This window comes from Uloborus diversus, chromosome 2 (assembly GCF_026930045.1).
Source record: "Uloborus diversus isolate 005 chromosome 2, Udiv.v.3.1, whole genome shotgun sequence".
NCBI lineage: Eukaryota > Metazoa > Arthropoda > Arachnida > Araneae > Uloboridae > Uloborus > Uloborus diversus.
In genome coordinates, this window is record NC_072732.1 from 61,171,586 (window position 1) to 61,186,129 (window position 14,544).

At 32.6% G+C, this 14,544-nt stretch overlaps 1 protein-coding gene across 1 annotated transcript in view; it reads right to left on the reverse strand.

Annotated features, from left to right (window-relative positions):
• Positions 1-14,544, reverse strand: part of LOC129235184 (GRIP and coiled-coil domain-containing protein 2-like) — a 97,397-nt gene that overhangs the window by 47,294 nt on the left and 35,559 nt on the right. The window contains exons 5-7 of the mRNA XM_054868879.1: positions 13,263-13,466; positions 5,605-8,733; positions 2,676-2,786 (exon numbers count right to left, since the gene is read on the reverse strand). Of these exons, the coding sequence (XP_054724854.1) occupies positions 2,676-2,786; positions 5,605-8,733; positions 13,263-13,466 (3,444 nt within the window). The remainder of the gene's footprint in view (positions 1-2,675; positions 2,787-5,604; positions 8,734-13,262; positions 13,467-14,544) is intronic.

Here is a 14,544-nt window from a genome sequence, read left to right on the forward strand (position 1 = left end):
TTGTGACTCACATGTTTCATATCTTGCTAATTATTCAATCCTGAATGCAGTATTTTGGAAATTCTTTTGTATTGATTGCTTTTATTTCTTCTGCATATTGTCTATCTGTTTAGCACGGAAAAAGAAAAACACTACTTCTATTTCTTGTCGTTTTCTGCCCCACTTGCAACTGAAGAAAAGTTGTTGTCATGAGAAATCTACAGGGTTTGTCCGGAAAGTAATAGGACTGAGTTGATAAAAAAAAATTTATTGAGCCAATTGTTACAATTCTTTAAAAACTTTCAAAATAAGCTCCTTCTGCGCGGATGTAGCGCTGCTAGCGTGATTTCCAAGCATTAAAGGCATTACAGTAGGCATTCTCCGGAATAGCCTTGAGAGCCGCGGTGCATGCTGCTTGAATCCCCTCTGTCGTCTCAAAATGCTTGCCTTTCATCAGCCTTTTCAGGCGAGGAAACAAAAAAAAGTCCAGGGGGCCACATCTGGGCTGTAGGGCGGCTACGGAAGTGTTGGGATGCCGGCCTTGGTCAGATAGCTGTTCGTCGTCAGTGAGCACTTTTGGGACCCCACACCTTGAGCATGTTCAAATACACCGTTACAAAACCATGAACCTCAGATTTTGGTAAATTTAACATTTGGGCAATTAAACGAATACTTAGTCGACAGTCTGAGTTCAAAATTTTGCGCACACGACTCACATTGTTGGTCTCTGTCGAAGTCGAAGGTCTTCCAGCACGGTCTTCATCGGCGACCTCTTCCCGGCCTGCCAAAAAGACCTGGTGCCACCGAAACACACCACTTCTTGCTAAAGCAACATCTGGGTAAGCCTGCTTGATCATATCAAATGTCTCTGTCGGAGATTTACCGAGTTTGACACAGAATTTAATCGCGCACCTCTGCTCTAACGAACGCTGCATTTTCGGCTTGCACCACTCACAGAAACACGTCGAGCGAAAATGCCTGACCTGACTCTCCAGGTGCTCGGAGACAACCAACTAGCCGCTTGTTCGTTAGCTAGAAACGCCCTCTGCCGAATCCAGCCGGCACGTGCACGCTCCGAAGTACAGTCGCAGCTGAAAAAAATCAGTCCTATTACTTTCCGGACAAGCCCTGTATGGTTTCTTTTTTCTTTTAAAGTTAAAATAGTTATTTCTCCCAAAGTAAGAACAGGACTGCAAAAATTTACAATCAAGTACTAAAATACCAGAGACTGGAAAGTACAAATGAAGGTCGTTAAATAATTTTATTTATTCCAGAGTCCTTGAAAACAATTAGATAAGTCTTTGAAAATTCTAAGCAAAGTAGGCTCCAATTACTTCTACTGCATATTGTTAATCTGTTTAGCCAGGGAAAAAAATGATACAGTACCTCTATTCCTTTTCATTTTCTGTACTACTTATAATTTAAAAAAAGGTTGTTGTAATGAGAAATCCAGTTTATTTTTTCTTTCAAACTTAAAATGGCTGTTTCTTACAAAGTTTGAACAATACTGTACAACTGTATAATCTAGTTATCATTTTCTATGTCTATCCAATTAACCTTTATAAGGCTTCAAAATGCAGAATTTTATATCCATTTTACAAAATTTCCTCCGGGGGAGAAACCCCCGGCCCCCTAAAATTGGAGATATTCTATTTCCCACTTAAAAGGGAGCCCTGCGTTACTGTTGATACCAGCTCCATCTCTTAAAGGTCAATTCAAAAAGGACACACATTAACGAAAACGACACACAAAAAAGTAAAGCATGGACTTGTGCATCACAGGAAACAGACAAAAACATAGGAGTGGGGGGCAATAAAAACGTTGCTAAAAAAGATAAAAAAATTCTGCCCCCCCCCAGGAACTCAGTCCTAAATCCGTCTATGAGGTAGACCAAACTAATGGAAGACATCAAGTGGGTACGCTGATCTTTCTTTCGAAGAGATTCAACGGAGCAAGCTTAAATGAGGCTTTATATCTAACAAAGACAACATTAATTGTCAGGCAGACAAATGTTTGCTTTCTGAGACAAATGATACACCCCCCACGTTCTGTAGCAGCAAACCCATTTCAGAACACATCAGGAAAATCATTAACTGCTCCTGCCATTTTTAAGCTGTTCTACCAGAATTATAAGAGCTTTCGTGGATTGGTCTTGTAAACATAAAAAAAGGAAGAATGTGGTGTATTAAACTACATCATATACAGGGTAGATGTTGTAACATTATTATTACGCTGGGATGGCAGCTGAAACAGAAGTGTATCAAAGAACAATATTGAAGGTTATAACCCTTAAAAATAAAGATATAATTATTAGCAACAGCACCAACAAACTATGCTACAAGAAAATATTTTGTGATATTTTATTAGGACAAAATTACATTAATTTTTTACTTCAGTAACTAAAACAAAAAGCAAAAAACATGAGAGCTGAATATGAAAGAAGAAAATACCCCAATGCTCCAAAACATACAGAGCTGTTTAGTGAGGTAATATTTTTAAATGATTATTCTCCCAAATAAATGAATCATTATAATATGTAAAAGAACTCCAAAAAACTGCTTGAACCTTTTTCCCCCACAACATTTTAAATAGAGTTATTCAGCCTTACTTTCAAAAAAAAAAAAAAAAACTGCACATAAAAACAAAAAATTAATTAAAGGCATCTGACAACATAAAATATTAACTGAAGGACATACCTGATAGTTTTGTAAATACTCATAGTTTTCTGTAGATAACTTCAGTACTTCTTGTTGCAAGTTGTTGACATCTTTCAAAGTTTTTTGTTTGTCAGCTTCCATTTCTTCACACTTAGATATATATATATATTAAAAACATTCACTATGATTTATTTGTTTAAGCAAATACATAAAGACACACACGTTAACTGCACTAAGAGAAAATGCAAATTTGTTCTCTAATGTTCCATACCCAGTAAAATTGTAAAAGATTGATAAAAGCAAGAAAACAAAAAATGGTAAGCACAAATGTAGAATGAAATGTTTGATTTTGCACTGTTCAAATTTATAATTAGCTATGCAGGCCTGTCATTTTAAATTCTTCCACAGGGGAGGACAAATTCAAATCAAATCACAAATTGCACAAAATGCAAATTGTATCAAAAAACAACAAAACTCTGCCCACCTATAAGTTAAAACTAATTTTTCAAAGCCAGGATGGTTAATCCCCCCCCCCCCCCCAAGAGACCACCCTATAACTATGCTGAATTTCATTCCTTCAAATTAGCTCTAAAAATTTGTTTATCTATCTCTTCTGGGTTACCATTGACCGACTATAGCGTGACAAATACTTGAAATTAAGAGGTAGAAGGCAAAAGATTTTAGTCATGCAACTCCCAAGACTAAATTTTAAGTCCCAAATAAGTCCTTCTGAAAAAGCTTTCTCATGAACTTTAAAAAAAGCAGCAACATGTACCTTATGTGATGACGTTTTGATCATTTGAAACTTGTTATCATTCCTTTTAATATTTGGGATCCCCAGAGCCGGCCTTAACGAATGCGGGGCCCAATTAGATAATTCTGGCAGGGCCCTTTACAGAATAATTGCATTTAACTTGAGACACAAATAAAGAATGGAAGTGAATTTTAAAAACTTTACGCAATTTTAACACTGAGAAATTCTTGGCGCGCAATTTAGTGCTTTTACAGAAAAATTATATACAAAAAGCTACAAGGCTTAAAAATGAAATTTAAGGCTAACTTTGGTGACGTCAGCAATTGGACAGAGGTAGGAGGTCAGGCAACCTGACTTTTGTAATTGAAATGAAAATTTTTTAAATTGAAACCCAGTTTTAGGCTGGAGAAGAAGATCGAGAAGAGAGAGGTTCAAAGTCCTCTACCGAAAGAATTGGGAAAACTGAAGCTGAAATTTCAAATTTAGGCAATTTTCGGTAAAATTAAACAAAAGGGAACAAAGATTCTTAACTAAATTTATTTTAAAACTGTAAGATATTTTGATAAAGGCAGTGGCAAGAGGAGATGACAGCCTTTAGAATGTTTTGTTTTTCTAAACTGACTTCAAATTCAGTCTATTTTAAGGAAAGGAGAGAAGCTGTCTCATGGAATTTTCAAAATCCTAAATTTTTAGCTTTCAGTTTGTGATCTTAAGGAAAGGGGTAAAGAAAAGTTCGGTGTCGCTATCCTGGAAATTTATCGAAGCCAGAACTAAAAAAAAAGGAACTTTGGAGTATTATGGGCGAGAGGAACCTCCATTTTGAGAATATACCGTTCTTCAAGGTTACAAAATGAAAACCATAATTAGCCACAATATTACAAATTTGGAACCGATTGATCAGAAATTGGTTTCTGAAAAGCAGATACAAACTTAGCCCACCATTAATATCAAGTAATAATAACAAAGTTCTCTGTAATTTTGTTTCCATTTCTATGTTTCCTTTCTTTTTTTTTTTTTTGAAGGGTAATAAAACATTTTTACATGTGTTTTGACCCGCGAGAATCATATTAATATGACGTTCGGCCCGCCGTTAAAAAAAGGTTGGGCACAACTAATATTATAGATAATCTAAAGTAATAATATTTTACTGGCAGATCACATTTCATTTCGTAGGAAACTTTTCATTCAGAAAAATGACCTTAAAAATCAGAAAATAGACTACTAGTAGCTGCAGATACGACCTTGATGAAAATAGTAATTCCTAATCCCACAAGCATCGTTTTTTCTAAAAAGAGAGAGAAAAAAAGGGTACGGGTTCGGGTTTTAATCGAAGGTTTTAGCCCACAACCGATTGTGGGACAGCACTGATTATTCTGTTTGTAGCTATTAGCAATTTGTTTTCTATGGAATTATTTTAAAGATGCTTTAAGCACCAATCACGCTGTTATTTGATGGGTGGAGTTCTTTTAACATTGCACAATAATAAGAGTATTGGTGATATTTGGAGCAAGTGATATTCAAGATAATTTATTTCACACATGTATTTTTGGAAATATATTTTGCTAACCATAACTCCTGATGCTTGTGGAAAATTTAAAATTAGCTAAAAGCTTCAGGAATCTCCTTCCTTCTTTACCCCATTGATTGAACTAAAAGTAGCTAAACACACCCTGAAGTATAAGTTAAATAAAAAATTTGAACTTTTTATTTTCATACATTTTTTCTCTTGTTTATCTAATGGGAAAAAAATCTTCTGGAGCGGGGCCCTATTGGACCCTTTTGCTCTAACCGGCGTAAGGTCGGCTTTGGGGATCCCATTTCTTTTTCTGAAGGCAACGTTTTACAAGAACACTGTCCTTCTGATCAACGTTGAATAAGACTCAGTCGCAACTCGGCTTATTAATGTAACTTTCACTTTTAAGTTTTAGTTGATGTATTCCATTACAAATAGAAGAGCCAGCAGCAAGTTTTCAGCTCAAAGAAGCTGGTCTATGCTTGCCAACCCAACTATGCTCACTGAAAACTATGTGACATCACATATCCGTATTTTTCATTAACTTCAAAAACTCAACTCTGAACAACTTGAAGAAAAAAAAAACATAGAAATATAGAAATAGTTATTTTGATTTCAAGTTAAAAAACAAGATTTTATTTATTTATTTATTTTTTTTTATGATCAAAAATATTTTGAACATTAGTTTCACATAAACTTACCTGTTTTTTAAATGAAGCAGTTTCCTTTTTTAATTTTAAAGCAATTTGTTTAAACTTATTCATTTTAGTTTCAGTTTCCTCTAGCTGCTTTTTTAGGCTTTCAGTAGACGCATTTTCATCCATACTTTTTTGAGATTCATCATCAGCTGCGTTAGAAATGTTTGAACATTCCATTAACTTATTTTCTAAAGTTTTCACCATATTTTCCAAGGATGGCACAACTTTTAGTTTATACTCACTCAATTCCTTTATCACAGAATCATTAATTACTGTACAATAGTTATGAATTTCAGATAATAGCTTATTTTTTGTGGTCTGAAAATGCTGCATATCATTGGATATAGTACAGCACAAGTGGTTCAAACATTCTTGCTCTATTGATATTGAATTTAGAAATGTTTTGGTAAGTTTATCTAATTCATTGTTTTCCATCCTACTACTATCCATGCATGAGTTAATACTGGTGTTGAGAAAATTTATCCACAATTCAAAGTCACTTGTTGTAGAAGAAACGCTTTCTTTTACGGTACTAAAATGTGCTGCTGCATGGGAGCATTCAGTTTCCAAATCAACAGTTTTTGAAGAAATAAAATTAATAACATCAGCTATTCTCTTATTTAACTCATTAACAGTTTCATTAAAAGCTGAAAAGAATGCTTTAATTTCTGAAGATAGTTCAACATTTGTTATTTTGAGTGAGCAAATTGCCTCAGAAATAGTTTTCAAAGCAGTCATTCGTTGTTCTTCGATACAACAATATTTATTCAAAGTTCTTTCAAGATCAGATCTTTTGCATGACACAGCATTTAAATCATCTTCTTTTTCTTGTAATTCATTGGTAAGTTCTTCAACTTTTGTTAAGAGTGAATCCATTTCACAGTGAATTCTTTCAACTAGCTTTGATTTATCACAAATTGTGTCTTTCAATACAATATTTTCTTCTAAAAGCTTTTTAGGGCTTAATTTATCATCCAAGACATCTTCATTCAAAGCATCTTCCGTATCAACATTCTTCATTTCACTATAAGAGTCAGTTTGAGTTGCTAGGTCATTGAGAACAATACATACTTCAGTTGAAGCATTGCATAAACTTTTGTTTCCATATGGTAAGATATTTTCTGTTGTCACAGAACTAACATTTTCATTGTCTGCATCATTATCAAGGGGTGCATCAGACACAACTATTTTATCTTCCAACTCATTATCTTCTTCAATGCTGTACAATTCTGAGGAAGTTTCATATTTCTTATGAAGCATTTCCGGATTTCCAATTTCCTTCAGATTGCTCTTTAATTGCTCAACTTCATCTTTCAGTTCCAAAGCTTCATCTTCTAAAAACTGATTCAATTCTTTAAGTTGAATTAATTCTTCCTCTAAACTTGATTTTTGAGCCACAACATCATCTAAATCAGATTCCATAGTTTTAAGTTTCAAAGCATTATTATTAGACCTTGACACAAGATCATCCAAAAGTGATTTTAATAAATTCATATTTTCAGTCAGTTCATTTTCAGTCCTGTATGTTGTGCTAATTTTTTGTCGAACACCTTGTTTAATTGCAATGACCAGCAACTCAAGTTGCAAATTAAAATCATTCAACTCAGCACATTTTTTATCGAACTTTTCGCTAAGCTCAGAATTGTGTTTCTCAATTATTTCACACTTTTCTTTCAACTCTGTATTAAATTTTGCCAATTCCGAGAGAGCTTCTGGTAATTCATCAATTTTTTTATTTGCCTTATTATTTTCTGGAACAATGGTTTGATACTCTACATTATCTGAAACCTTCATTTCACCTACATCTGAATTATAAAAAGCATCCCCCGATTCCACCAACTTATCCACAAAAGCACCATGTTCATCAGAAGAAATCTTCTTCTGGAACTCATCCCCCACGGATGCTCCAATTGAATAAGTAGATTCTATAATATCAAGCTTCATTTCAGGACTTAATTTCAACTTTAACTCTTCATTTTGTTCTAAAGTTTCTTGCAGTAGAGATGAACAAGTATCCAATTTTGCAGTCATAAAATTAAATTCTCGGCTAATAACATCATATTCTTTTTGCAACTCTTCATGTTTAAATAATAAATCTTTGATTTCTTCTTTTGTCATGTAAAAATTATCTCCCAATTCAATCATTAGAATGGGTTCCTTTTTTCTTCTTTCAGATGGTAGAAAATTTTCATTTTGAACATACTCTGATGGAAATAACTGCCCAACATCTCCTCCTTCAAGAACAGCCATTTCGAAACCAGGTGAAGGTTCAGAAATGCCAAACTCATTCATATCAACTACTTTATTACACTTCAAAGAATTTTCTGCACTAGTACTGGTGTCCTTCCCTTCCAGCAAAGCATTAATTTGTTCAGATTTTCTGTCAATATTGACCAAACTATCAGTTGGAGCACCATATAGTAGTGCATGTTCAAAATCACCTCTAAAACTATTTTGTTCAAGAAGAACTGTGAGTCGTTGTATTTCACTTTCCAGTTTTTGTTTCTCATCAGCATTAGTATTTATCAAGCATAGTGTGTCCGAATGTTTAGTTTTTAAAGATTCTAACTCTAATAATATATTTTTATTCTTTTCCTCAAGATCTTTGTTTGCAGTTCTCAACTCCTTAACAGAACTTTCTAGATCTATTAAAGCTTTCTGAAGCTGAGAATTTTCCTTTTTTATTTCAATAAATTCTTTTTGATCTTCCAGTGAATGCCTATGCTCATTATGGTCTTGTTTATGTTCATCAATTTCACTTTTTAGAAAATCAACTTGTTCTCTGAGCTTTTGATTATCCATAATAAGAACAGAGAAATCATTGCTGTCATCAGTCACATTTTTTTCGGCCAGCTTGGACGAAAAATCTGCTTCCATCTCTTTGATGTTTTTGGTAAGTTTCATATTTTCCACTTCAACATTCTCAACTTTGGCTTCAAGAGATTTTACATTTGACCTCAGAGAACAGTTTTCATCAAAGCAAATCATATATTTCTTTTTTAATTCCTCGAATTCATCAACACATTGTTCATGCACTTTAGATTTGTTATCTAAATGTAATTTTGCTTCCTTAAGTGATTGCAAAGCAGAATCTCTAGCACTGACCAAGACTGCATTTTCGTCACATATGTCCTGGAAAAAGGATGAAAAGAAAATTAACCAAAAATGCTTTTAAAAAAAATGTTGTTACAATGACCCAGGCAGGGTTAGTATAAAAACCGTTTTTTTTTTGGTTTAAACCAGTTTTTTTTTTTGGTTTAAACTGAGTTTATTTGGTTTTTATTACTATTTGCAAAAGGAAAGCAATTTTATTTTAGGGAAATCATGAAGATTTTATGAATGTTATATATTCATATTTGTACCTCATTTCTTCATAAATTAATTAAATAATTAAGAGTAAATAATGTAAGAGTAATGATAATGTAATTTCATTTACTCATATGTAGAGATTTCTATAGGAGAATATTGTTTGAAAACTTAAATACAATACGTAAATGGACCTTGGTTTAAATAATCAAAGTTCAGACATTATTAATTACAAATAACCAAGAATAAATTCTTGCAAATTAATTTCCTCATAATCATAGCTTTCTACTATAAATAAAAAAGTAAAATTAAAATCACGCATGCTTAAACATGGAAAGTATTTTGCAGTATCTACAAATAAATCATAAGTCTGATACACATTACACAATTTTAAAAGATCAAAGCATATTTTGTTTAAAGAATTGAAAAAAAAAAAAAAGTTACAAATCATGTAATTTATGTACTTAATGTATCTGGGACAACAATTACAGAAGAGAACAAGTAGGTTTTAAGAAAATCATTTTGATTTCCATTGTAGACATTATTCCTCCTGGTTTAATGCATTTAGGAATACAATTTTTTTTTATCAAAGGAAAAAAAAATCACTTTAATTAAAAGCCTCAGTATAAACTTAAACGAAAGTACTCTTTTAACATATTTCAGTAATGAAGACATAGAAAAATTAATGTTTATTGATTCTTCCACCATTCATACATGAGATTTCTTTTATTATATTGGGATCAAAAAAGTTCTTTGAAATGTGAAAATTTGGCTTTTTTAAAAATAAGAGCACAGAGTTACATGGGTATTATCTGTTCTCATAATTCTATGTATTTTCTTTTCTTGCTCTGACTGCATCGTCTATCGGGGATGCAAAAACTGCAGGTATAAGTGCAATTTTATGCCTACTCAAAGTGTTCATGGACTTCTTTAGTTATTTTTTTATTCCTGTCATTTAAATGTTCTAGTGTTAAGATATTTTTACACTATGCATCACTTCAATGGTACATAATCTATCTCAATAAATCTTAAGTAATCAAGCAAATTAGGTAGTATATGAAGTTTTGGTCAAGATATGCTTTTTGGACTCTTTTGAAATGCAAGACTGAAAAATAATAATAATTTAAAAATTATAAAAGAGCTACTTGGATTTCTTTTTCATGTAATTTTTAACCCAAATGGGGGTACATATGTGTACTAAATTTTGTTTGATTTCATGCAGTAGTTTTTGCTCTAGAACGGCCACAAAAAACTGATCACACAGATACAAACACACACACACAGATAGACATTTTCCAAAAATGGTCAAAATGGACTCGGCACATCTCAAAATGCACAAATCTGCAAAGTTCAAAATTTGAAAATTTTCACATATCCAGTTCTTTTTTCTACATATTAGAAATAGAACAAAGTAATAAAAACTTCTTTACAAAAAGTGTTGAGACATATGGAAATCCATCAAAAGACTGAAAATTTTCACCCTAGAGAAAGCCCAGGAGAAATGAAGGCACAAACACCTAGTCTTTAGCAAAGCTCCATGAGAAAATCAGAAGAGGTTAGATCTGGGGATCTCTGTGGCTCACACAGAAATGGCATATTGTTTGACTCAGCACGGACACTCTAGCAATGGGATACATTGTAGTAGTGCCAGATTTTTGATTTCTCCAAGCCATGACAAAGACTTGAAACTGCAGCTCTTTATTACTCTATCTTCAAGGTTTTATACTGAGTTTCAACTCAAAAAACACAGAAACTGGTTGAATGGAAACTGGTCAACAGTGCAGCATTGCTAGCAACAAAGCCAATAAGATGCTTGGGTTTATCAATAGATCTATTTCAAATAAATCTAAAGAAGTTCTTCTGCCCTTATATAGTAGTTTGGTAAGACCCCATTTGGAGTATGCTGTTCAGTTTTGGTCTCCTTATCTTAAGAAAGACATTAATGTATTGGAAAGGGTTCAAAGGCGGGCTACAAGGCTAATAAGTGGACTTTCCCACTTAGATTATGATTCCAGGCTTAGAAGGCTAAAAATGTACAGTCTTGAGCAAAGAAGAGACCGAGGGGACATGATTCAGCTGTTTAAATTTATTAAAACGAAAGATGTTACGGGGCTAAAGTTTAGCACTGAAAACAGGACAAGGGGTCATTGTTTTAAGCTTTTTAAATCTCAGGCTAACATGGATATTAGGAAAAATTATTATTTTAGCAGGGTAGTGGAACCTTGGAACAGCTTACTGGAAGAGGTGGTAATGAGCAAAGGAGTAGACAGTTTTAAGAGGGCCATTGATCTTCACTGGGGATTGTAAATTGACTAGGACCAGTCTAGCTGGGCCCAGAGCCTGTTGCTGGTCGTCACTTTTGTATTTGTATTTGTAATTTGTGGCCCTTCAGAAGTTACTGCCCGGGGCAAGTGCCTGGCTTGCAGAGCTTTAGATCTGGCACTGCATTATGGATTTGAAACTTCTTCCCCCATCATTCAATGCTGTGATTATGGAATGGTTCTTTACAAAATTTTGAACCAAAATGTCTTTTAACAACCATAAATGGTGATGTTGTGGTGCATCCCAAATTAAAGTTCACTTTCCAAATAACACCAATTTTAAAAACTGGCAGATTTTTTGTTGTTGCTGTATAAAGCTTGTATAATTGTAGCTTTAGAATAAATTTGCTTTAGCCAAAAAAAAAAAAAAAAAAAAAAAAAAACTGCAGAATTGTATTACGTTATTCTTTTTGTCTCATCCAATAAGAAACATCTTGTATGTCCAACATAAAATGCAACTTATTTCTACTGCCACAATTTTTCCTCACCATACAAGCTCAATCAGGAATTTTTAAACAGAATTTTTGTTGTTGAATTGCAAAAAAAAAAAGAAAAAAAGAAAAAAAAAACATGCTAAGGGTCAGCAATATCATTGCCAGATAGAGCAACAAATTAAATGAATACCTTATAGATTGGAAATAATTATTTTTTATTTTAAATTTTTGTACAAATTTATTTACAAAGTTGATAAACTAAGAAAAGATACATTCTACTTTGAAACAGGGTTCATAATTTTAAAATGTTTTTTTTTAATCAAAAAAGTCGGATTTTTTTAAAATCTACAAAATTTATAGTTATTAATTACTTTTCATAAAAAACATAATATATTTCATACAATAGATGAATCTATCCAGCTTACTTTTAAAACTAAGATAAGTTCTGTAACTATTCAATACATTTTAAAGATTTAGAATCATGTTGTAATACTTCGATAAGAAGTGATTTTGTTTTATGCTTTGCTTATTTTTAAGCAAAACATCCAGGTCTCCATCATCATGTACGTGTTAGTGTAAAAGAATATGTTGAGCAATTACTTTTCTTAACTATATTAGTGATGGTGTTTAAGAAAAACTGAAATCTTTTATTTGGTTCAATACTCAATTGAATTGTAATTTTGGAGTAAAAGCAATATTGCACGAGTGAAAATGTTTCACACACAGAAAGAGAGATCTTTGTAGTTTTGCCAGTTGGAACTTAAGAGTGTGTAATGCAGTGTAGTTAAATTTAGAGCAACTCATTCTAAAAATGCAAAATTAATTTATAAAAATAAAATAAACTGTTTTTAAGTAATAATTTTGTAGAAAAAAATCACTTGATTCAAATCAATTGATTTAAATTAATGACAAAACCTGCTTTGAAACACTAGTAAACTGTATAAAAAAAGGGCTAATATCAGGAACTAAGACAGGAAAAGTTATATATTTTAAAACATATATTATTGCTATCATACATGTACAAAAGTAGGTGCAATAAGGATGAATAATCAAGCAAAATAATGATGATTCAAGGTAATAAGATCTTGCATAAGGTTCAGTTTAGATTTTATAACCATGACTCATCATTATTTTCAGGCCAGTAATTTAAAGCAATTAAATTTTTGATTATAACTCATATGTAATTATAGAGCAGAAATAAGATTTTAATCTTTTAAAGAAAGTGCTATGATGCTATTTTTTGACATTTTATCCAGGAACTCTAAACTTGTACAAAAGAATATCATCTCAAATCTGTGCTCAAGGCCTGACTAACGCATGATACTACAGCTCCGTGGACCTGGGCACCAATTTTAGGGGCATCAAAATTGAGAAGGTTTCTCTCTTTTTTTCCCCCTTTTTCTAAAATTGTTACTTAAAAAAATGGACAGATTTTCTTCCAAGAGGGGCACTAAATTTTTCCAGGACCTGGGCATCACCTTGGCTTGAGGGAGCCCTGTTTGTGCTTTCTTTCCTTGACAAAAAATTGAAAGAATATTTAAAAAGAAGAAAAGGGATAAGAACAAAAAAGGTTATCAAAAGCATTAAAAAATATGAATACTTTGTTAGAACTTTGGAGCTTTTGCAATTCTCCTTGCAGACACTGACATGTAGCTTTCAATGTATCTAACTGCATGGTTAAACATTGGACTTGTTCTTGGCAATCTCTAGATTGAATAAAGTATTTATTTTTTTCAGAAGTAATTTCTTCAAGTTCTCTGTGAAGGTCCGAAATTTCCATTTCTTTGTCATGCTCATATTTTTTCTAGAAAGAAAACGTACAAGTTAAAACTAGAAAAAGTATTTTTTGAAGAAAAAATGATAATTGAAATGTGTATTAAGACAGCAATATGTTAAGTGACATAGGTAGTTAAAGGTGAATTCCAGCCATAATAAAAGGACAGTTTGAACAAAAAAATCTATGTATTTCTGTCTGTGAGCATATCAAAATATATTTTTTTTTTTCAAAAACTGATGCATAGACTTTTATACACATCATAGTAAGTTGCTAAAAAAGCCAAAGCCAGGAATTTTTTGCCAGTAACTTTTTAAAAAATGAGATTTAAAAAGCGGTAATGGAAGGACATTTTTGCGACATAATTTTCACGCAATCATGTTCTCCCCAAAAGTTCAGCCAAACTATAAATGGGAAAATTCTATAAAAATTAGAGCACATACGGGAGTATTCAATCATTACAATTTCACCTCTAGTTTTGACAAATAATTATTTTAAGCATATAAATTATGTATTTGTTAAGGGTAATGGAAGGATAAGAAGTAGAAAACAATTTAACTAGGTAAATTTCAACTTTGAAACATTTATTCAGCTAATACTGCAGTCCAGGGCATATTTTAAAGAAATTTAACTCTGTGGGCAACTCCAACTTTCTCGGAAGGGGGGGGGGGGGGGGATTGTAAATGTGCAGTTTATGTTGAATAATCATCAAAAAAGAGTTGGGGTGTGAAAATTAGAATTAGGGAAATTATTGCTAATGGTCGTTTTGTTCGATAGGAAAAGAGTATAAAGAACATAAATGCTGCGACTGAGCATTACAAAAAAATGCATCTTTAATAGAAATTTGCTGCTGTGATTTTCTTTTAGCACTCATACTTGCATACTCGATCGAATGCAACTGCAACATAGAATATAATAGAGAGCGTAAAAACGAATGCTTCAAATGACCACGCACTAAGGCGAGGATTCCATGTCAAAGTTTTGTCAAAGATCACACCCAGGTACTTGACCTCACTAGAGTAGGAAAGAGGAGAACCAAAGAACTTAATTATATGCAAGTCTTTGAGACGTTTACGAGTGAAGGAAATTAAATAAGTCTTATTTGGAT